At 45.3% G+C, this 22,625-nt stretch overlaps 1 protein-coding gene across 2 annotated transcripts in view; it reads left to right on the top strand.

Moving 5' to 3' along the window:
* USP24 (ubiquitin specific peptidase 24) overlaps positions 1 to 22,625 on the top strand; it is a 164,773-nt gene that overhangs the window by 97,640 nt on the left and 44,508 nt on the right. For both annotated transcript variants that reach the window (XM_072649592.1, XM_072649593.1), the window contains exons 32-43: positions 2,946 to 3,043; positions 4,932 to 5,027; positions 5,209 to 5,437; positions 6,838 to 6,997; positions 7,353 to 7,508; positions 8,042 to 8,112; positions 11,375 to 11,535; positions 13,951 to 14,012; positions 17,364 to 17,555; positions 18,144 to 18,261; positions 20,904 to 21,048; positions 22,163 to 22,282. In XM_072649592.1, coding sequence (XP_072505693.1) covers positions 2,946 to 3,043; positions 4,932 to 5,027; positions 5,209 to 5,437; positions 6,838 to 6,997; positions 7,353 to 7,508; positions 8,042 to 8,112; positions 11,375 to 11,535; positions 13,951 to 14,012; positions 17,364 to 17,555; positions 18,144 to 18,261; positions 20,904 to 21,048; positions 22,163 to 22,282 — 1,608 coding nt within the window. The remainder of the gene's footprint in view (positions 1 to 2,945; positions 3,044 to 4,931; positions 5,028 to 5,208; positions 5,438 to 6,837; positions 6,998 to 7,352; positions 7,509 to 8,041; positions 8,113 to 11,374; positions 11,536 to 13,950; positions 14,013 to 17,363; positions 17,556 to 18,143; positions 18,262 to 20,903; positions 21,049 to 22,162; positions 22,283 to 22,625) is intronic.

Below are 22,625 nucleotides of genomic sequence, written 5' to 3'. Positions count from 1 at the left end.
GTTTAGGGGAGCAGAGAGTGAAGAGTTGGGCATGTGTTGGGTTTGAGATGTCTGCAAGATATCCAGTAAAAGATGTGTTAGCTAACGTCTTCACATCAGTTAAAATTGTGAGCCTGTAAGTCATCAGGGAGGTTAGGGTTGGATGTATAGATTTGAGAATCAGTTTGGCATATAGTTGAATCCATGGGAACTGATGAGAACTGGGAGGAGGGGAGAGGAAGGGTCCTGAAGCCGGGCGGGAAGAGTGATTCAGTGTCAAGCTGCAGGGAGGTCAGGGAGACCAGGACAGAGAAAAGGCCTCTGTATTTGGCAACTAAGAGATCCTTGGTGACTTTGGAGAGCGGAGTTGTGCTGGAATGAGGTTGGAAGCAGAGATCAAGAGGAGAGCAGCTTCCTTGAGAAATCTAGCCACTGGGAGGAAAGCTTCAGCCCCCTAGCCAGCTGGCACAGATCGATCGAGTGAGAGTTTTCAGGCAGTAGATCCGCAGCTATTAGATGGGGAAAGATTGAAGTTGTGAGAAAGTGGGGGGAAATGGAGGGCAACGGTCTACCAGAGAAATGTTTGCCTTGGCAAGGAAAGGGGGCATCTCTTTATTTGAGACAGGGATGAGGGAAAGAGCATGGAGGGAAACATCTGAGTAGTGTAAGATGGGGAGGAGTGGAGAAGAGGGAGCTTTCAGTGGTTGGTCAGTTTTTTCAAATAGGTAGATTTTCAGCTGAAATATTGGCAAGAAGAGGGTCCTCTTCTGTCTTGAGGCCTTCTCGGTAACTTCATCTGATGCCAGGTTTAAGTCCCTGTACTTACGATGCCTACTTCAGGAGGTTTGCGTAACCATTGCCTGTTGGACATTCCCAGCTGGGTATTTCAGGCATTTTAACCTCATCATGTCTGAAGTTGAAACTGATCATCCTTTTCCCTGTGCTCTCCCTTTTCCAAACTTGTTTGTTCCTATTGAACATCCTTCCAGTGTCCAAGGTTCATAAGCTGGGAGTTATCCTGGACTCTCTCCTGCCTCCCCCCCAGAAAGCCCCTCCCTTTCCCAGTCTTGTTTCACCAGTCTCTCCCTTGTGGCTCCTCCTCTACACTCACAGGCCAGCACTTTAGATGGGGCCCTCACTACCTTTCCCCATGGGATTGTCCCTGCTTCCAGCCCACCCATGCTCTGCCCAGCAGCCGGAGCGCTCCTCTTGTAAGTGCATATCTGACCACGGGACTCGCTCACCAATCCACTCCAGCAGCTCCCATAGCTTCAAGAAGCGAATATATTCTTTGACTCAGCCTTTAAAGCATTTTATGCTCTGTGATGGTGATAAAAATGCAAGGGGAGAGTGCGGGCCAGCTCTGCCACATTTGCCTCTCACACAGGCTGTTTTTGGAATGAGGTTTTTGCCTTGTTCAGTGGCAGTGATGAAGTTTCTCTCCAAAGCGGCTCCTGCAGTGACATTCCTAAGCTTTCCCCCTTGATGGATTTGATGCTGTGAACAAAAACTTGTCATTTAGAGCCTTGTTAGACACACTTCCTTACCTACATTTTGCAGTCCAAACCACCTGACCTTCTCCCTTCTTTTTTTATGTGACATTCCATATCTCTGCCTTTGCACTGGTCCGTTGGTCGATAAACTTTGACCAAGTGCCTGCTCTGTGCCAGGCCCTGGGGGTGTAGATACAAAAAAAGAAAGTTCTGCCCTCAAGCAGCTTCCAAGACACAAAAGGAAGCTGAGAGATGGTGGGGAGGCTTTGGAAAAGGCAAAGATGTGAATGTCACCCCATGCCTGTAGTGTCCTCTCTCCCCTTCTCTGCCTTGTGCTTCCTGTCATGCCCTTTCCAGTGTGGCTCAGCCCCTCGGTCCCTCCCGGGCTCCCTCAAGTTTGGCTTCTTGGTGTATGTTTACCTACCCAAGTGTGAAATCCCCAAGCTTAGTGCCAGTGTGTCAGGCACATGGGGTTTGTTGCCTAGCGACTGGCATCAGGTGCAGACTGAGCAAGTACTTAATAAGCTCTTCTCAATTGATTTTTCACCAAACAAGACAACTAAGAAATGACGTAAAGAACAAAAACAAATTTAGTCACAGTTTTAGCTCCAAAGATGACCTTACAGTTCATCTGGTCAGATCTCCAAAAATCCAGGGTTACTCCAGCACCCACTGATCCCTCCCCTCCACCCCCTGTGGAGGCAGACCCCACCAGCCTGCCTTGTTATTGGCAGCACAGGTGTGGTCTCGAGAGTGAGGTAGGGCAGCCTTTCAGTAAGATGTGCAGAGGCTGGCATTGCCTGTGGCACAGGACTGGACTGAGAATATAATTCTGACTCTGCTAGGCAGTTCAGCAGATGGTTCTTTTAAGTAGTTAGCTTCTCCAGTGCATCTGAAATATAATTCAGTGAGTGTGTCATTTTTAGGAGCATTCCTCCTTGGTCTGTGACCAGGTGCCTAGGAGCTGTTTCCCAGGAAACTTTAAGCAGAGGCAGCACATGTGGCCCCTGAGCAGCCCTTGGGGCTTCAGACTTGCTGATTTGCAGCAACAGCAGCTCCTCCAGGGCAGGGACTGTCTTTTGCCCCTTTTTGTATCCAGGCAGCATTGCCGATGCAGAGTGTCATTTTGTGCCACAGGAGTCATTTGAAGGGACAGTTTTGTGTATGCAGTATCCATCCACTCTCTTCCAAACCAGAAAGACATTATTTGATGCATCAGGTTGCTATACTTGTGTTTCACTCCATGTTCTCCCTTCCCCCATACTCAGAGAGCTGGTGACTTTGGGAGTTAGAACAGGAAGGCCCTGTGATGTAGCCCATTCTCAACAGGTAGTGGCTGTACTCTCTCCTAAGTGTTGACTCACACCCCTTCAATCAGTAGGTCTGAATGGAGGGCTCATCAGCCTTTGTTTAGAAATACCATCATTTCTGCCAGATTGTAGGAAAGATTCATCACCCTTGTGCCTGTCCTAGGTCCTGAGCTCCAAACTCATGCCAACAGCTGATGATGAAATGGCCCGGAACTGTGCGAAATCCTTCTGTGAGAACTTCCTCAGAGCTGGCGGTTTGAGGTGGGTGTTTCCTGGCCTTGAGAGGAGGGGCTTTCAGAGTTGTGCTCACAGCTCAGTTAGTGTTCCCATATGTTACGAAGCTGTACTTTGTGATGGCCTCTGCCCTCATCTTCATCACTCTGCAGGCAAAGAATGGACCATTTCACAATTGATTGGTCACATCACCTTGTGTCCAGCAAGCTGGGAGCAAGCCTCTAGAACCTAGTTATGCTGGTGCTGGACACATGCCTAGCCCATTTCCAGGCCTGTACCCAAAGGCCAAGTTTCCCTCCAGCCATGGAGGCAGAAGTGGTCAGTCTGCCATAAATGGAAGTTGTACACTGAGCCAGCCAAGCGGGAGCAGCTGTTTTTCTTGTGCCTGGTGTGGGAGTATTTATTTTTGGCAGTAGCAAGTGCGAGCAGGATATGTGACCTGTGGGATGTAGCCTATTACTGTTATGTAGCATCTCCCTGGCATGTTGGTGTTATGGGTGGTCATAGCTTGGTACATAAGAGTGAACTGGGATCGACAGTGGGGAAGTAACTTGTCCCAAGCTCCATGGAGTAAAGGAGTGGTGGGGAGGGTCCTCAGATCCCAAGCTGGAGGGAGGAGGAGGTACCTGTCCCTGGCATCCTGGGGGTGGGGAATGGAGGGGCAGGGCTCCAGGCAGCCTGCACAGGATGGACTTGTAGCCACACCTTTGTAGCGATCATCTGCCAACCATTAGCAGATCATGATGGCTGGCCAGCGTGTTATCCCAAGGCCACTTGTGTCTGAGCTCTGATAGAACTACCAGTGTGGTCCTTTGTATCAGAGCCCCTTGTGTCTAAATTCCAAACATTGAAGAATTCCAAACAGGAACTACAGTAATCGCAGTCAGAAGGCTTTTCTGTTGAACTTGAAAGCTTTTAGATTGCTCTGTATGCACTGGGCAGTTTGATCTCTAGAACCAGCCCATTGATGTGTGGAAGTAAAGGAGCCATTTTCAGAGGCTTGGAGAGGCTGGGGTCATGGGGCACCTGGAAGGTTTGCATAGTGCTTTCTAGGCGTTATCTCCTTTCGTCTTCACCGCCACCTTGGCGGGGGAGCGCCTTTGTTCTTCTCCTTTACATGTTCCATGGTCACACGGTGTCTGAGGCTGGATCTGGACTCAGGAACTGGAGCCAGCCCTGAGCTGCTTAGCAGCCTTGCCTGTGGTCACACAATTGATATTTGGGGCAGGCTCTGAACCAAACCCTCTGTGCTATCCCAGGCTCCTGCCTCCTTTCTTCCTATGGTGTCTTTAAGGCACTTTCGCAACAACCAGATCCTAGGACTGAGAAATGAATGGGGCCTTACATCTGTTCCAGCATATTATCACCTTAATGAGCACAATCTGTTTCATGAGTCTTTGACATTTTGGGTGTCTTTTCCCAGTTATTCAGCACATAGCAAAATGCTAATAAGAGACTTCTGATTTTGACATCTTTGAATGTGCCTTGTGTGGTTGTAAACCCTGTAAGTTTTAAAATTTGTTAGAAAGGTGGGTTACTTGTACTATTGTTATTAATATATCAGTTACATAGATCATTAAATATATCAGGTAGGTATTCACTGTACTAAAATACTTTGCATTCTGTTACTCTTCTCCCCCTCTCATTTCCCCCACTTGCCCCAGGGGATTAGTGAGGTGATAACTCAGTGGGAAACTTAAGAGTTTTTAGGGAACAGCCCAATACCAAAGAACGATTGTGGAGACTTGTTTCTGGCAGTCACTTAGAGAAATTTGTGAGAACCAAGAGAATGGTTATAGAGAGGGATTTTTTGAGAATTTCTCTTTGTTATCTTTCAAAAACTACTAGGTGACTCAGGAGGATTATCTTGAAAAGTCGACAGGAATCTAATAACTTTTTTTTTTCCAAAAAAAAGCTTGGTGGTCAATGTCATGCAGAGAGACTCTATACCTTCAGAAGTGGACTACGAAACAAGGCAGGGAGTGTATTCCATCTGTCTGCAACTTGCAAGGTATGTCACCCTGATGTGTTGGTCCACTCACCAAGGATGACTTCCCTGCCAGACCCATGCTCCCTTGCTCCCAGTGCACACACTCCACCCAGCTTCATTGTTGAAGACTTGCTGGAAACATTGATGCCTTCCTGGTGAGCTCTCCACCAGTAATCGTGGCTTTTCCTGACTTTCTTTGAAGATTCTTGCTTGTTGGCCAAACCATGCCCACATTCTTGGATGAAGAACTTACCAGAGATGGCATTGAAGCGCTCGCTTCCCGTCCCTTCCGCAACATAAGTCGTCAGTCCAGTCGACAGATGTCCCTGTGTGGCACACCAGAGAAGGCCTCCTATAGACAACTGTCGGTCTCTGACAGGTCCTCTATCCGCGTGGAGGAAATCATCCCTGCTGCCAGGGTCGCAATCCAAGTAAGCATGTCAGGTGTTATCCCAAAGACATTTCTCCAGCCTTTTGAGGTTGGCAGGCTCTCAGCTGAGTCATCAGAACACTGGGAGGTAGGTGCAGCTGGTGTTTCATTCCCACTTTACAAGTGAAGCTGCTGAGGCCAGAGAAGTATGTTTTAGAACATATAACATGACTTCCATCTGTTAACACCCATTAGTGTCCATTGTCTTTCCCAGCCCCTCTGTCACCATGCCACCTGGGCTTTTATGGACAAGTCTTTTTCCTCAGGTTCCTGCATCGAGGGCATTTCAAGGCTAGTCCTGCTGGTTAATTAAGCTCCTCTATTCCCCTGCCCCTGCCATCTTCAGGCCTTGCCAGTTTGCCTTTTTTCACCAAAATTTCTCTAGACTTGTTGGTTAGGAATGAGTATGCGATCTTAGATCAGCTTTGTATCAGGTGGTATTGAATTGAACGTTTGTTAGAATCACAAGGGACTCTGGTGACCCTTTCATCTAGCAGAGGAGGGAAATTACTCTGTTCTGGGTCATATGGCATGTGACATGGCGTGGTCATATGACAGGGCCCTGTTCAGAACTGAGATCTGTAGGCTGCAGCCCTGCCCACTGAGCCACATTGCCTTTCTTGTCCATTCGTTAGGGCCCAACTGTCAGAAACAGTATTAGAAAGAAAAGTGGTTAAAGTGCCTCTTGATTTGCAAGGTAATAAATGACCACAGATGATTCTTGTTGAATCCGCTTTTTTATCTTTTGGTACTGTAAATGTAAACGCAGCTAACGGGTGTTCTACAAACAGGTTCCTGAAAGTCAGTCTTTTTTGCCAGGCTTGCCACCCAGAAGACAACACGTTTGAAAATAAAAGTTCTCCAGCAGCAGTCTGACTTGCCTATTGGGGATGATACAAATATACTTGAATCCTTTGTCATCCAGAGAATGGCTTTAGATTTGGTGCTACAAATAAAACAGGTCTGATGACTAAGCCCTCTAGGCCAGAGCTGTGGTTTTCCCAAGCACTTCTTTTCTAAATTTTGAGAGGGGCCACATATTTGGAGATGGGGATAGAGAGGAAAGGATTGGCAAGCCCTCAGGATGATATACTTGTTTAACATTTGGCAGTGACAACACCCTGTGTATTCATTAACTCAGGAGGCCCACCACAGCTGGGGGATGAATTGGTGAGAGCTCACAGTCTAGGAGATGAGCTGCAGTGCTCAGGTAACACAGCTAGTGAAGGGACTGTAAGAGCACTGAATTTGGGTGCCAGGCCTGCCCTCTACCACCTGTGTCAGGTCATGAGCACCCTGAGGCTGCCTTGACCCTTCTGCTGTGCCATGCTGCTCAGCAGATGTAGGGAGTGTGTGCCCATTTCTCCTCCCCCACTAACTCTTTTCTCCATACTCCTTTAGACAATGGATGTAAATGATTTCACTTCTACTGTGGCTTGTTTCATGAGGCTGTCCTGGGCGGCGGCTGCTGGACGTCTTGACCTCGTTGGGAGTAGCCAGCCAATCAAAGAAAGCAACACTTTGTTTCCCATTGGGATTCGAAACAGACTCAGCAGCTCAGGTACTGATTTCAAGGGAGATGGTCACACTGCACAGGAGGGTGTGTTCAGCTGCCACACAAGGCCAGAGGATAGGAAGGCTACTGTCCCCAAGGGCCATGTTCAGAAGCAAACACTCTGGCCACCCAGAGTGTTTCTTTTCTGGAGCCAACCATCTGGGTTCTGTTAGAAAGCACATTGTAAGTGGCCATTTACCAGCTCATTTAATTTCCCAGTTCATTGAAAGCAAGAGCCTTTGTTGTTGTTTTGAGGGCAGTGGAAATAAAAAACCTGAAGCACTTCATCTACTGGAGGAGGGAGAGGGGTCCAGTCCCCACAGAGAAGTCCCTGACCTCAGGCCTTGTTTACCTGACTCAGGAAGCAACTGCAGCTCTGGCAGTGAAGGTGAGCCGGCGGCCTTGCATGCAGGGATCTGTGTGCGGCAGCAGTCCGTGTCCACCAAAGATGCACTCATCGCTGGAGAAGCCCTCTCTCTGCTGGTCACCTGCCTGCAGCTTCGCAGTCAGCAGCTGGGTAAGGGATCTCTTGGTGCTTGGGCCGAACTCCCAAAATTCACCTGGGCTTTGAATTCCTGGCTTGGCTTTGGGGCTGCTGGCATTTTCTTAAGTCAAGGACTTAGCCAAGATTAAGGAAAGATGATGTGAGGTTAAGTGGCACATCCCACTTGAACTGGGCACCTGCTGGGGGAGGGGGTGGACCTGTGGTCCTCAGGGAGGGGTGGAATAGAGCTAGGTGCTCAGTTAGCTTCAGTGCTGAGGAAGTTTGCAGAGGCAGTGGTGAGCTTTACCCAAAATGAGGCCACTACAGAGATGACGTGATGAAAGAGGAAGCAGAGAGGTGCTGAGAAGAATCCCTTGGAGAAAAGGGGCAGTCTGGGTGCAGACCCTCGTGCCAGCCATCTCCCATGGGGAAGGCCTAGCCCATCCTAATAGAAGGCACCAGCCAAGTGTAATTAGAAGGCAATGTTCCAGTGCTCGAATGTCATCCATAGGACTTGGCCGCGTCTCTGCTTTTACGCTGCCTAACTCTCTGACTCCTGTTGTCAGCCTCCTTCTATAACTTGCCATGTGTTGCTGACTTTATCATCGATGTCCTGCTTGGATCTCCAAGTGCTGAGGTGAGAATTTTAAACTGTGTAAGTGATTGAATTGTGTTTCATTGTGAAGTCTTTCTGACATACATCTTAAAGTTAAAGACACACCGCCACCCCTCCCAGCCTGGTTTTAGCTCCTACAGTTCCTCTGGGAGCTATGTGTCAGCCCCTAATTAATGCAGCAGGTGGCTCATGCTCAGCACTCTGTTTAAGGGGCTCTGCATCTTCAGTATCCTGGCTCACCCCCAAAAACACCGAAGAGGCAGGAGACGACAGCAGTTGTGAATTTGTGATTGTAGTTTTTCTAGACTGATGTAGTAAGTTCATCTTCATGGTTGGACAGAAAATTTCTGACATTTTAACTTATAGTGAATTATGCTGATTTAAATCACAGATTGTAAGTCTCATTACTAATTCTGTAAAACTCCATTGCACCTTAGATAGTTCCCTGTTTGTTGTCTGGTAGCAGGTTTTTGATCATTAGCTAAAACAAGTAAATGTTAATTGGACCAATCAACCAAGTACCAGCATTTGAGAACCAGCCAGAACAGTCCATCCCAAAGCAAGGACACCCCACTATGCCCAAGACTGCTTAGTGCTGATGAGTGGTGATGGGGAGCCGGAGGGCACAGAGCACCCAAGTTCACATCCAGCCTGGGCAGGTCACTGAACCTCAGTCTGCCTTGGTTTCCTCAGCTGTGGAATGAGAATGATAATAATACCTACCCCCCAACAGTGTTATATCACATGAGATGGTGATAGCACTTTGTAGAGTGCCTGGCATAGAGGAAGTGCCATGTAATATGAGGAGCTTTTATCGTTATTATTTTGCCCTGAGCATGCCACTGAACCTCTAGGCCTCATTCTCCTCAGTAGCCTAGAGTCTATGAAGGTAGAAAGTAGTCGAGACTCTGTGTGGTGGGTGTGCATGTGGGCCTCCTTATACATCCAAGTATGTAGTAAATTGATAGCATTGGTGGGAAGAAAGCTTGCAGGAGGGAAACCTGGGAAAGACCTCTTGGGGCAGGTGGTGTGTGGATGATGGTGTCTGTATGCAGCAGGGATGTGGAAAGGAACGGATAGCAGTGGAAAGAAGATGAGTTCAGGTCCAATGAGCCCAGCAGACACAGTTCTGTTTGATCCCAAAGAAAATAGAATGTTAGAAAAACCTGTGGCTGGTGAGTCAAATGAGAGGAAGCTACCTGAGTCCATGGTTGTGCAAATGAATGAGGGAGGGCAAGGCCTTGGGCTGAGGCAGCAGCTGAGAGGGCCAAGAAGGTACTGCCCAAGTGGGAGCAGCCACATTTGAACCCTGACTGGCCTGGGGGAGGCCACAGGACCTGCATGAGTGATCCTGGACAGGAGGGAAGGACTCAGGGCTTGAGCAGTTAAGAAAACGATTTCTGCTCTGAGTCTATTGAGCTTTAAGGATTTTAATAGGCACTTAAAGGTGGGTGACTAGAACTCAGGCAGGAAACCGAGGTTGGTTGTGTGATCAGGAGACATGTGTGAGTGTGTGTGTGTATGTGTGTGTGTGTGTGTCTATCAAGAATAAGGGGGAGGGGCGCTTACTAAGGGGAAGCATACAGAAGGAGAAGAGAAGGGGGCCAAGGATAGAGCTTTGAGGTCCATCATAGTGAGGGGAGATGGTTGTGGGAGCTCGAGAAGGAGCACTCAGAAGAGTAGGAGGAGAGTGACAGGGATCCCTGCCACCTGGGGCCCACGGTGGAAGCAGCCAGACCTAGCCAGACCCAGTAATGCCTGCTGTTTGTAAGGCCTGGAGTCCATGGCGCCATTTTTACTTTAGCTGTTATTCTTTTATATCCACTAATAACTGGAAGTGCTTCACATATGAGATGTCATGGCATATTGGGTGGGAGTCCTAGAGACTTAGAATCACTGCCAAGGGGTTCTAGAACCAGAGCACGAGGGAACCTCAGGAGCCATCTCGTCCTGTCCCCTCATCTTAGAAATCTAGAAGTGAGTGAATTTTCTCATTGACATTTGTTGTTCGGTCCTTTCAGTTACATCTGATTCTTTCTGACCCCGTTTGGGGTTTTCTTGACAGAGATCCTAGAGGGGTTTCCCATTTCCTTCTCCAGCTCATTTTGCAGATGAGGAAACTGAGGTAAACAAGGTTCAGTGACTTGTGCAGGGTCACACAGCTAGTATCTGGGGCTGGATTTTATCTCAGGTCTTCCTGACTCCAGACCTGGCACTTTATCCATTGTACCATCCTTCTACCACATGGGGACACAGTTGGTCATCATCAGAGATGGTTGTCTCCTGGCCTAACACAAAATCTCTTGTGCCTCAGGGCAAAGCCCAGAGATTTATCTGTGAAACCTTAGATTGATTATAATATATATTGGTGACCCAAGTGTACCAAATCTTAGATCTGATACTGATTTGCATATAGATTTATATGGATATTTAAGCTTCAGGAGTCAGAAGACCTAAATTCAAATCTGGTGTTACTTCCTAGCTCTGTGATCCCTTTAAGAAAAGAAGAGGGGAAGAAGGGAAAGATTAGAGGGAGGGGAGAGGAGGAGAGATGGAGAGCCACCACTTGAACCATTCTGGGAAATTTTTTTAAGCTTCTAAATTTTAAATAAATTCAGTTAAAATCAGTGAATTTTTTTTAAAAGAATTTCATCATTAAGCAACTACATGCTGGATAAAATAAAACAACAGAAACAGTGAATTAAAAATAGGTGGGTAAAATTTTGAAGCTAAACTTCCCAAAAAAGACTCAAGAAAAAGCATCCTGACAAAGAGAAATGGGTAAAAACAGGACACTTTCACGAGACCAGTAGAGAACCCCCAAGAGGCATGGATGGTGAGCTTCATAGGATGAATGGGAAGCTGGCCAGGTCACTGAACTCCCAGGGACCAGGGAATAAGGTGAGACCCCAAGCCCCAGTGCCCAGAAGCACCATGTGTGTCCTGTAGCTCATTGTCCCAGACTTCGGGGATGACAGAGTTCTACAGAGATGTGCACCAATACATATGCTAGGGTTCGAGGGGTGACATGGACTGCCTCCTGCCCTAGGGGGTGTCACCATGCACAGAATCGGGATCCCACCTCAGTCACTTATTAATTGTGTAAGATTGGGCAAGTCACTGAACCTTTGCCTGCCTCAATTTCCTTTCCTGTAAAATGGGGATAATAATAACACCTTTCCCCTAGAATTGTGAGAATTAAATGAAGTAGCATTTGTACAGTGCTCTATAAAAATTACCATTATTATTATATCCACTGCCACTAATAGCCCTGTTATTTCAGATTCGCCATGTTGCCTGTGATCAGTTGTACACTCTTAGCCAGACGGACACTTCATCTCACCCAGAAGTGCAGAAGCCAAATCAGTTTCTCCTTGGCGTCATTCTGACTGCTCAGCTGCCTCTCTGGTCTCCAACGAGTATCATGAGGGGTATCAATCAGAGGTAACCAGGATTTGGCTCTGTCTATTTGTGCGTCCTTTGCCAAAGTCTCTCCTAAGAATGAGTCCCATGGAAGGTTTGCAGAGGGCTCAGTCTGCACTGTATCCTCTGAGCCGTATTTGGCCGAGCCAAACGGAATTTTGCAGTTCTCTGTTTTTTCCTCTTTCCTGTCTCCCTCCATACCTTCTAAAATCCCAGGATTCACAAGAAGCTGAAAACAATGCTGAAAGTAAGTCATACTGTGCATTCACCATTTGGGGAACATTCTTAGAGGGTCTCTTGAAACTCCATGAGATGTAAAAGCCCAAGTCCCTACCTGAGTTCAGGCACAGGGTTGTTTTTGATGAATCCACTTAGCCTCAATTGGCAGATGACTCTCAGAACTGTGACCCTTCCTCCTGCTTGTCTCTGGCTGGTTGTCCTGGTGCCCTCTCCTACTCCAAGTGGTAAAACTGATCTCATGCTCTGATCTTCCAAATTTCCGCATGATAGTCAGAAGCTCCACCTTCCTTCCAGGCCCTGGAAGTCAGCCTAGACTCCTCCCTTCTTCTCACCCCCCACATTGAAGCTGCTGCCAAATCCTCTGGCAGTCTCATCTCACACAGCACCCCATCCTCTCCACCCCTTTGATGCAGGCCCTCCTCACCCAACATCTGGATTATTGCAGTAGCTGCTAGGGATCTGCCTGCCTTGAGTGTGTCCCTGTGCTAACCCATGCTCCTCTAAGCTGTCAAAGTGACCTTCCATGAGCACAGGTCTGGCCCGAATCAGTCAGACAGCATTTATTAAGTACCTAGTGTGTGGCAGGCACTGTGCTAAGTGCTGGGAATATAGAGGCAAAAGACAGACCCTGCCCTCCAGGAACTTAAGTGTAGAAGCTGAAAAGGAGGGACAAGCGGCCTCTGTGACCATGAGATACAGAGCCGACACCTGGGGCTTCCTATTACCTGAAGGATCAGCTGTAATGTCAGTGGCAAAGAGCTGGAATTCTTGTGGATTTTGCTATTAACTGATTTGTCTGTGAAGTGTTTGGAGTTCTCTCATAGTACAAACAATCTTGCTTCCTTTCATATGGATGGGCCAAGGGGAGGGTTTTTCCTGTTTCTTATAATAATGGTTCAGTGACTGTGATGGAGAATTTAGCCTCCCTATCTTTTAATGAAGGATTTTTTAAACTAATTTATTTGTTTTCAGTTTTCTACAATCACTTCCATAAGTCTTAGGTTTTCTCCCCTCCATCACGCCTGCCCTCCCCACCCCCCGCCCAAGACAGCATGCAGTCTTACATGGGTTCTACACATACATTCTTATTAACCACATTTTCGCGTTAGTCCTGTTGCATAGAGGAATTAAAATGAATGGGAGAAACCGTGAGAAAAACCCAAACCAAACAGAACACAAGAGAAAATATTTTGCTTCATTCAGCATTCCAACCATTGTTCTTTCTCTGGATGTGGATGGCATTTTGCCTCAAGAGTCCTTTGGAAATGTTTTAGGTCCTTGCATTGCTGCGAAGGGCTAAGTCTACCAGAAACAGTCTTTACAATTACTGTTACAGCATACTGTGGCTATTACTGTGTACAGTGTTCTCCTGGTTCTGCTCCTTTCCAGGCCTCTCTGAAGTCCCCCTATTTGTCATTTCTTACAGCACAATAGTATTCCATTACATTCATATGCCACAACCTGTTTAGCCATTCCCCAATTGAAGGGCATCCCCTTGATTTCCAGTTTTTGGCCACCACAAAGAGAGCCACTATAAATATTTTTGTGCATGTGGGACCCTTTCCCATTTTTATGATCTCTTGGGCATACAGTCCCAGAAGCGATATTGCTGGGTCAAAGGGTATGCACATTTCTGTAGCCCTTTGGGCATAGTTCCACACTGCTCTCCAGAATGGTTGAATCAGCTCGTAGCTCCACCAACAATGAATTAGTGTTCCAACTCTCCCACATCTTCCCCAACATTTATCATCTTCCTCTTTTGTCATGTTAGCTAATCTTATAGGTGTGGTGTGGTACCTCAGAGTTGTTTTGATTTGCATCTCTTTCATGGTGATTTAGAGCATTTTTCATATGATTATAGATAGCTTTAATTTCTTCCTCTGAAAACTCCCTGTTCATATCCTTTGGCCATTTATCAGTTGGGGAATGGCTTGTATTCTTGTACATTTAGAAATGAGGCCTTTACCACAGACACTAGTTACAAAAATCCTGTCCCAGTTTCCTGCTTCCTTCCTAATCTTGGCTGCGTTAAGAAATCCTTGCATATCAGTGATGACCTCTGCAGGCTGGGAACTATCTTTTCTAACATTTTTTATCAGCTCATTATATAACAATTTAGTTCTTTTCTTTCCAGAAAGACAGAAGACTTTCTTTAAAAATGAGTTCTTGTAATGACAGTGCCCTCTCTTTTTTCAGGCTGTTGTCTCAGTGCATGGAATACTTTGACCTGAGATGTCAGTTACTAGATGACCTGACAAGTAAGTGATGTCTGAGTTTTCTTAAAGCCCACAGTTAGATTAGAAAGTCTGTATGAGAGTCATGAAGAAGGAGGAGCACCAGTTCTTCTTGTTAGCACACACTGACCAAGAATGCCTGTGTTTTCCCCATTTCCTCTTATTTCCCCCATCCCCTACCGTACTTAGCCATCCAAACTGTGACTTCAGGGGCATTGCTTGAAAGGTTAATGACTTTTAAAATGTGCAGATGGACAAGATTTTGTCACATAACTGTGGGATCGTAATGAAAGATTTTTAACATCACTGGTGTTCATCCCGACTCTTCATATGGGGATCATGTGCCTTCTTTTGCTAGTATGGAAATTCCTTTTTTTTCCTGCTCATCTTCTTAGTGCCCCAACCAAGATACAGTAAATTCATGGTGAGAAGTATTATTCAGAGGTAGCAGCTGTTGGGTGCAAAGAGGCAGCTGAAGCTACTGACTGAAACAAAATTTGGGGCTAATGTTTGTACTGCAGTCAGCCCTGGTTTCCCTGGTCTTAGTCTGAGCAAGCATTGACTCCGTACTAGAATGAAAGGAAGATGCTTGTACAGGAATTCTCCAGAGCACAGCCTTGCAGTTCAAGGAGGTTGTTTTTCTGAGCTCTGCCACTTCTAGTTGCAAGTGTCAGGAATGTTGGCAGATGCTAACTGCGGTCCCTGACCTCATGGAGTGAGCCATGTCTTCTGAGTCAGGTCTGATGCTCTTTGCCCTAAGACTGTGTGCCAGAAGGGGAAAAAAAGGCTGCTTTTGGCTATGCTTGAATTATTTATCCCTGTTCTTTACCCAAAATGGGAAAGGATGTATCTGTCTGGTGTTGGGTGGCATATGGATGGAGACTGAAGCTGGAGATGGGAGGGCCTTGGGTCCACACTCACCATCTGCTGTGAGCCCCGGGTCTGGCAGAGCCTTGGTGTTTCAGCTGCTAGCATCTATGCCACAAGGCTTGTCAAGAGGACAAAACAAACCCCTGTAGGAAAGGTGCCATGAAGACACTTTTCAGCTTTGATGATGACATGGTTGTTATAGGCCCAAACACCTTGGTGCAGTTAGTGTGCTGGGGCAGAGGGGGCCCGTGAAGCTCTTTATCTCCTGGTTAAGCAGCGTCTCCTGTTTCTCAGCTGGCCATTTCCACTGGCACAGCTTTCCTCATGTTAATGACCACCTGAAAAGCACGGTGAAGACTGACTGGCTTATTTTATACTTCAACATCAGTAAACATTTAATAAGTTCTGGCTGTCTAGACCATTAGGAATGTCCAGGCTGCAGTCTGCTCTGCTTAAGGTGCAGTCCATGTACGGCTATAATTCAGAGTTATACATGCTAAAAGAGAGAGCAACTGCATGAGAAGAGAGGAGTGCCGTGCCAGAATGAGGGGGGTGGGGCGCCATGGGGGCCTCAGAAAGAACAAAGGACGTGAAATTGCACACACAAACAACATAAATATGGACATGTGCCAGGTAGTTAAATACAAGGTGCTCTAGTACTTAGGGAAAGGAGGGAAGGTTTTATGAGAAGAGTGGTCATCCACATCATCTGCTGCGCAGAATTCAGAAGGCCATGAGATGGAGCTCTCCTGTTCAGGTCATTGGTCACTTTGGTGAGGGCAATTTCAGTTGAGCAGGGGTGTCAAAAGCCAAACTGCAGATGGTTTTAAAATCGAGTAAGTGGTGTTACCAAGGATAGGCAGCTTTTTCAAGGCATTTGGTTGAGAAGTGGAAGAAAGATAAAGGTTAACAGCAAGGCTGATTAGAGTAAAGAAGGCTTTTTTGAGGATGATAAGTCGTGGGTTTACTCATAGATTGCTGGTGGGAACAGTCTGTGGAAGAATTCAGGAGGGGATTAGATGGAGGACACGTAGAGAGATCAGCCATTGTTGGTGGAGCAGATGGTGGGGATGAAAGCAGGAGGAGGAGAGAATGAATTTCTCAATGAATTTCTCAGTTTTATAATGTATACGAAGTGGGGTCCTCAGCAGAGTGTGGGAAGATACAATGGGAAACAGGAAAGAAGAGAAGGTTAAAAACAGCTGCTCTGATGAATGAGATAGGAAATCAGTGAGGGAGAAATGGAGTAGGATTATCTTGTTACATGAAGTCTCCAGTTCAAATCAGCTAGCATCAATTTGGATTGGACCCGGTCAGCATTGCTGATGTGGCTTCCATTCAGTTATCACATGAGAAAGAGCTAAGGAAACAGGTGGTAGGAGCGATCCAGGCATTGGTGAGGCCTGGTCAGTGTCAGGACAGAGAGAGTCAGGGACAATGTAGAATTGAGTTCCCCAAGTGATCAAGACTGGGGAGAGAGGAGATTGTGATCACAGAAGCATGATGGCCTCAAATGGTACTCAGGGTGTTGGCAGGACACCTGGTAACAGAGACAAAGCTAGCTCTGAGGCCGAGCCAGGGATGAAGAGAGAAGAGATTTGGCTTGGCTGACAGAATCTGGAATTCCTACATATGTTATGGTCTCATTTTATGGGGTTTTGGGGAAGAGATAGACTAACTCTTCTGTACTACCTCAGGGTTGAGTTCATAAACATGTCCAAATTATCTCAAAGTTGGCAGTGAAACTTTGAAGTTAACATGTCCACGTCATCTCCGAATCATGAGCACCATTTGGTTTTCTGTTGGTCTTGATGCAGATGCTTGGAACTTCTCTGAGACTTCTTTGTCATAGAACTGAAAGACTCTGGCAGCAGGGCCTACGGGATTTCTCCTCACTTAGCAGATACTCTTAGGATGCGATTTTTGGTTAATATATGTTACAGTTTGCAAATTATGCTCCTTTTATCTTTAAGTTGGTGTATGTGTGACTTGTAGGTTCCCCCTTGCAAGCTTCTTTCTTGCTATTGGTACTTTATACTGGGCTACTTATAAACTTATGTTACCAACTGGGGTGAGAGGGGAATGGTAGTCAAAAAAGACCCGAGTCAGTATGATTTTTAATGCACATTGTAAAGGAAAGAAGGACATGGAAAGACTGTTATTCAACTAATTCAGGCTTGTGATAAGCAGGGTTTGTTGTCTTCTAGGGTGCTGACACCAGGAATAGAGAGAAGGGTGTAAATGGGAAGAGATAATGCTAAAAAATTGATAGGAATTGGCCACTGGCTGGATATGGTGGGGAAAGAGGGGTGCAAGACAAGCCCAGGGTACAGTGATGCATCTGGCAGAGGAAGCCATCTGAAAGAGGGGCTAGTCCAGTGGGGAAACTTCTGTAGATGTGAACCCAGTGAATTCAAGGTGCTATCAGATGATTGTACCTTGACAGTCTGAAACAAAGGTCTTGTAAATGAAATCTTTCTTTTTACACTTATTTTTCTTTTCTAGCTTCAGAAATGGATCAGTTAAAGATCAGTCCAGCTATCATGCTAGAAGATGAAATTACTTGGCTAGATAATTTCGAGCCTAATCGTACAGCTGAATGTGAAACCAGTGAAGCAGACAACATTTTATTAGCAGGACATTTAAGACTCATCAAGACCCTCCTTTCGCTCTGTGGAGCAGAAAAAGAAATGCTTGGTAATTATTACCTTATACTCCCGTTCTCAATTTATTAATATAGGTTAGTGTCTATTTTGGGGAAATAAAATGATTGGGTACTAAATAGTCTAGTGAAAATCAGTGCTTTAGGCAGCAGGAAATCAGCTGAATCTTTAGTGTAGATCGGTTTAAAACTTAGTGTATCATGTGTTATTTGTGGCTGATAGCACAACTCAGAATGACAGGAAAAATAGAATCTAATTTTCCTTTGGTCTCTTCACTAGGCAGCGAAACCTGGCCTAGTCAGAAGAGCAAGAGATTAGAATTAGAAAATGCAGGTGCAGGCTCCGACCTGTGACCTTGAGCTAGTCACTTTCCTGTGCATGACGTGTGCATTGGGAGAGTGGGAAGAGAGCTCTCCAGGGTCCTTCCTGGGCTCACAGTCTGGGATTGGGTCCACAGAGACCCAATCTATTTCTGCTAGATAGAACCTAGCAGTTGTACCTCACTCTTACTTGCCAGGTCTGCTTTTGGGATTATGAGGGAAAAATGTAACTTAGAATTTTTTACTAAATTGGGAGGTCTGTCTCTTTTGGTCTTCACTGTGAATAATTCACTTTCTTCCAGGGTCATCGCTTATCAAACCATTATTGGATGACTTCCTTTTCCGAGCCTCTAGAATTATTTTAAACAGTCATTCTCCAGTTGGCAGCACTGCCATCAGTCAGCAGGACTTCCATCCAAAGTATGGAAAATGCACATTGTGTTCAATTGGGGTAAAAATTCTAACTTGGAACTCTTATCCCCAGCGTAATGAACTTTTGGGTAGAACTCTTGATGTATGTGAAAGCAGGATATCTTTGTCTTTGTAGTCCTATGATCCACTGCATAGGAAGCCAAAGAAATGGCAGTAGGAGCTTAAGCTTTATTTGTTATTTATGACCCCAGAGGTCCTTAGCTACGTATCCGAAAATAGGATACTTAATAAGAGTATCAGGTGACAATTTTTTTTTTTTTTTAGTTAAAGGCCATCTCCTTTAGGGATTCAGCTAGGTCCTGATTAGTTTGAATAGTGGATCCCCTAAAGTGGTCACATTATTTACATTAGCACTACATATTTCTTCATAAAATATTTTTTTTATTGTAGCCATTTTGATGGTTCACTCTTAAATATGTATTATGTACTTCCTTGCTATCTTAATCAGAAGGTACAGTAACGCAAAAATTGTTATTCCTTTTTACCATGTGAGGAAATTAAAAATACTTTAGGAAACTAACATTAAATATTCCAGTTTTGACTTTAAAATTGGTCTCTTGGAGGCTGGGCCATCACATTCCCTCCCATAGGGTCGTCAGACATGCTGGAGGAGCACTTGTCACAAACTTGGCAAAGGGGCTCCTGGTTAGGAACAAAGTGAGATGGGTCCTTGAAGGGCCCTTCTGTGCCTATCCATGAGTGATGGCGAAGTTAACTTCTAAGCTGTTTTATCCACATTTTCTTGTATTGAGGTTATTTTTAATAAGATCTGGGCCTTGATTTTACAGAGGCAACAAGTCTATCATGGAGTGGTGAAGTGTGTGGACCTAAGCATTCTGCATGTTTGCCACATTGAGGAGCTAAGGAAGCCTTTGATCTGTTCACTCACTATGTGTCACTCAGAGCCCCAGACCTCAGAGGGACAGGTTGAGCTTATCTCTAAGGTGCAGTGGAGCAGATCTATAGCAACCAGTGGTTCTTTAAGGCCATTTGGTGCAGTGGACTCAAATGGGCTCAAATCCTGGCCATGTGACCCCAAGCAGGGCACTAGCTTTGTCAGTTTGGGGTCTTCCCATATGTAAAATGGGGATGAGTCCCAATCTCTGAGTCATGTGTATCAGAGGAGATAATGTAGGTAAAGCTGTTTGTAGACCTTAAAGCCCTCCTGAAATGGGAGCTGTTACTGTTGTCAGCACAATACAAAAATTGCCCTTGCTCCCTTGGGCTTTCTGCACGTTATTTTCTCCTCCATCACAGAGGCTTCTGTGTCCCACTCCCTATCCTTTCTTAGCTCGGCCACAAGGTTTAGAAGGACATGAACACAACCATAGCTAATGATCAAATCAGAAAGAAAGAAGAAACTCAATTGCCAGCCCCCTCCTGAGGAGGGGAATTCCCAGTGAATGGTGAAGAAATAGAGAATGGATAAAAATTAAGTATTGGAGAATAGATTTTATCTCTGTGACCTTGGGCAACTTACTTTTCTAAACCTCAGTTTCTTCAACTAAAAAAATAAGGTGATTATACCAATGACCTCCATGAATCCCTCCAGCCCCAAATCTGTGATCTTCAGGGCCTGTGAGAGGGCAGGCTGTGGGTGCCCTGGTTTAGTAACTCGGTGCTTTCCCGTTACACATTACCTCTTCTAGCTTAAAGCTCTGGAGTGAAAGTGGAAGTTTTTCTGTTGTTATTGTCGTTTGTTTCCTTTTTTATTGTAACATTCAGAAAATTAATTAATGACCTTGTGCTCTGAAGTGTCTAAAGTGATAAGAAATGTGTCCTCTCATTTCTAAATTTGTTTCTTCTACCTGTTTTTTCAGGGTTAAAGTATCAGAGCACTGGCTGCTATCTGCCACTGATGCATACCTTGCTTTTTAATAAGCACAGGATTTGTTCAGTTAGTATACTTAAGAAGATCTTAGAGGGTCCCTCAGTTGTTCTCCTGTATCTCTCATTGACATTTGGACATTTCTCTATAAAGCAGGTGCAGGCTGACACTGTCAATGATAAAGCATTATAATCTTGTTGGGTGACTTGGAAAATGTTCACTGTTTCTTGTAATATGACTGCTTTCCAAAGAGGCTTTTTTATTGGCACTCCAAAATTAGATTGTTAATCAGGATGTTACAGTTCTCTCTTTGGAGTCCATGCATTCAGGTCTATCACTGTTTCTTAAGTGCCCACTACCTACATTGGCTTCAATAATTTGGAAGATACAAAGATAAGACAATCCCTGCTTTCTTGAAGTTTGTTATCTAGAATTCAGTAACTTAATAACTGCTATGCTTTATGTTTCAAATGTCCATTTGATTTTTAAAAGAATATTTATCTGGTCATGGGGATGGCGAGACTGGTGGATCTCTTGAGCTCAGGAGTTCTGAGTTGTAGTGGGCCTGGCTGATCAGGGGTCCACACTCAATTGGGCACTAATATGGTGAGCCCCCCAGAGCTGCAGCAGGAGAAGCAAACTAACCCAGGTCAGAAACAGCAAGTCAAAGCTTCCCCGGACCCCTGTGAAGCCCTTATACTTCCAGCCTAGATGGAATAAAGAGATTCAATTTTTTTTTTTAATGTCTAAAGAATATTTAAGATAATTTGTTCTTGAAAAAACCACTAGCCATTTTTTTTAGATGTAGTACTGTGAATAGTCGGTTGGCAGCCTATGAAGTTCTGGTGATGTTGGCTGATAGCTCACCTTCCAATCTTCAGATTATTACAAAAGAGCTGCTTTCTATGCACCATCAGCCTGACCCTGCTCTCACCAAGGAGTTTGATGTGAGTATCTGTGAGGCGTTGCATGGTTGTTTACTGTGAAATGTGGGTTTATAAATGCTAACTGCTGCTGCTGCTACTATTAGAAGGTAGCTAGATGGCATCAGAATGGTCAGAGCCCTGGGCCTAGAGTGAGGAAGACCCAAGTTCAAATCCTGTCCCTAAACTCCCTAGTGATGTCATTGATTACCTGTAAGTGCCCAGTTTTCCATAACATATTTGAGTTTTTGTGATTTAACTCACTACATGAATGAAAGATACTCCAGAAGAAGATGGAAAATATTTTTTCTTATGGAAACATTTGTACTTTTAAATAAATGTTTGGGGGACAAGGGCAAGAGAGGAGCAGGTAATAAGGAGTGGGAAATGTGCCATCATAACCGATATAGTTTTTCCTTAGATAATTATTTTACACACACGCGCACGCGTGCACGTGCCACTTCCCCCCCTCCGTATCTGATTGGAAAACAAGGGAGCTGGCCTCCAAAGTGGAAATTAATTTTAAATGCCTATATTTGGGGTCTCAAGAGTCCTTGATATTTCAGCATTCCTAGAAACTCAAAAAATATGATTTATTTCACATTACTGGATGCAGAAAAACATTGCTTTGCAATGTTTTATGGGGTAGCATTACTGTCCTTCCCCGCCAAGTATCTCAGGACCCGCTCCTACAAGGAAGAGTGTCCCAGAGACGTTGCTCTGTTATCTTGGATGCCCTGTAGCCGAAACTGAGCTTTGTATTGATCCACACCAAACCAGACCCATATTAAAACACATTTAAAGTGAGAGTCCAGTGTATTCAACCTTGTGGAAGACTGCTCCCCTGGCCATTGTTGTAGTGGCATCTGTAATGGTACTTGTAGAGATGCAGAATTAGAAGGAATTCTGTTTTTAAGTGATGCTTTGAATTTGTAACTCTGTAGTTAAGAAAACCACAATGATTCACATTTCCTGAGCATGTGGCAGCTTTCAAGGCCCTTTGCCCACAACAAAACTGAGATGTGGGTGCTTTCAGGGTGGTCCCGCCCTTCCTCTCTGAGGAGGTCAAAGGTGGCTTCTTGGGTGCTGTTGATTGTGCCGTGCCGCTGACACCGTCTTCTCTTCTCTCCCTCTCCAGTACCTGCCCCCAGTAGACAGCCGTGCTGTCTCGGGGTTTGTGGGGCTCAAGAATGGCGGCGCCACCTGCTACATGAACGCGGTTTTCCAGCAGCTCTACATGCAGCCTGGTCTCCCTGAGGTGATTTCCCTCTCTTCCCATTCATTTTTACTTTTGATGTTTTGACTGAAAACAATTCCATAATTGAAGAGTGGAGATTAGTCAAAACTAATAAATGCATTAGGGTCACGCTTCAGACAGTAGGTGAGAACTGCAGAATCTCTGCACATTTTTGGAAGTCTCATCCTGTCTTCTTCTGCTGTGCTCCCCACCTGAATTTCAGGGGCTCCATATGCTACTTCCAAAGTTAACATTGGGATCTCCTGGCATCCTGTAACCATGAACTTGAAAAAGCACTTCTGTCATTTTAAGTCTCTTGAGATTCTAGTTGATAGAATTGTTCTATTTTGCAAGTACTTAGATT

This window comes from Notamacropus eugenii, chromosome 2 (assembly GCF_028372415.1).
Source record: "Notamacropus eugenii isolate mMacEug1 chromosome 2, mMacEug1.pri_v2, whole genome shotgun sequence".
NCBI classification, from domain to species: Eukaryota; Metazoa; Chordata; class Mammalia; order Diprotodontia; family Macropodidae; genus Notamacropus; species Notamacropus eugenii.
The sequence above is the reverse complement of the archived record's forward strand: the minus strand, read 5'-3'. Positions and strand labels throughout refer to the sequence as shown.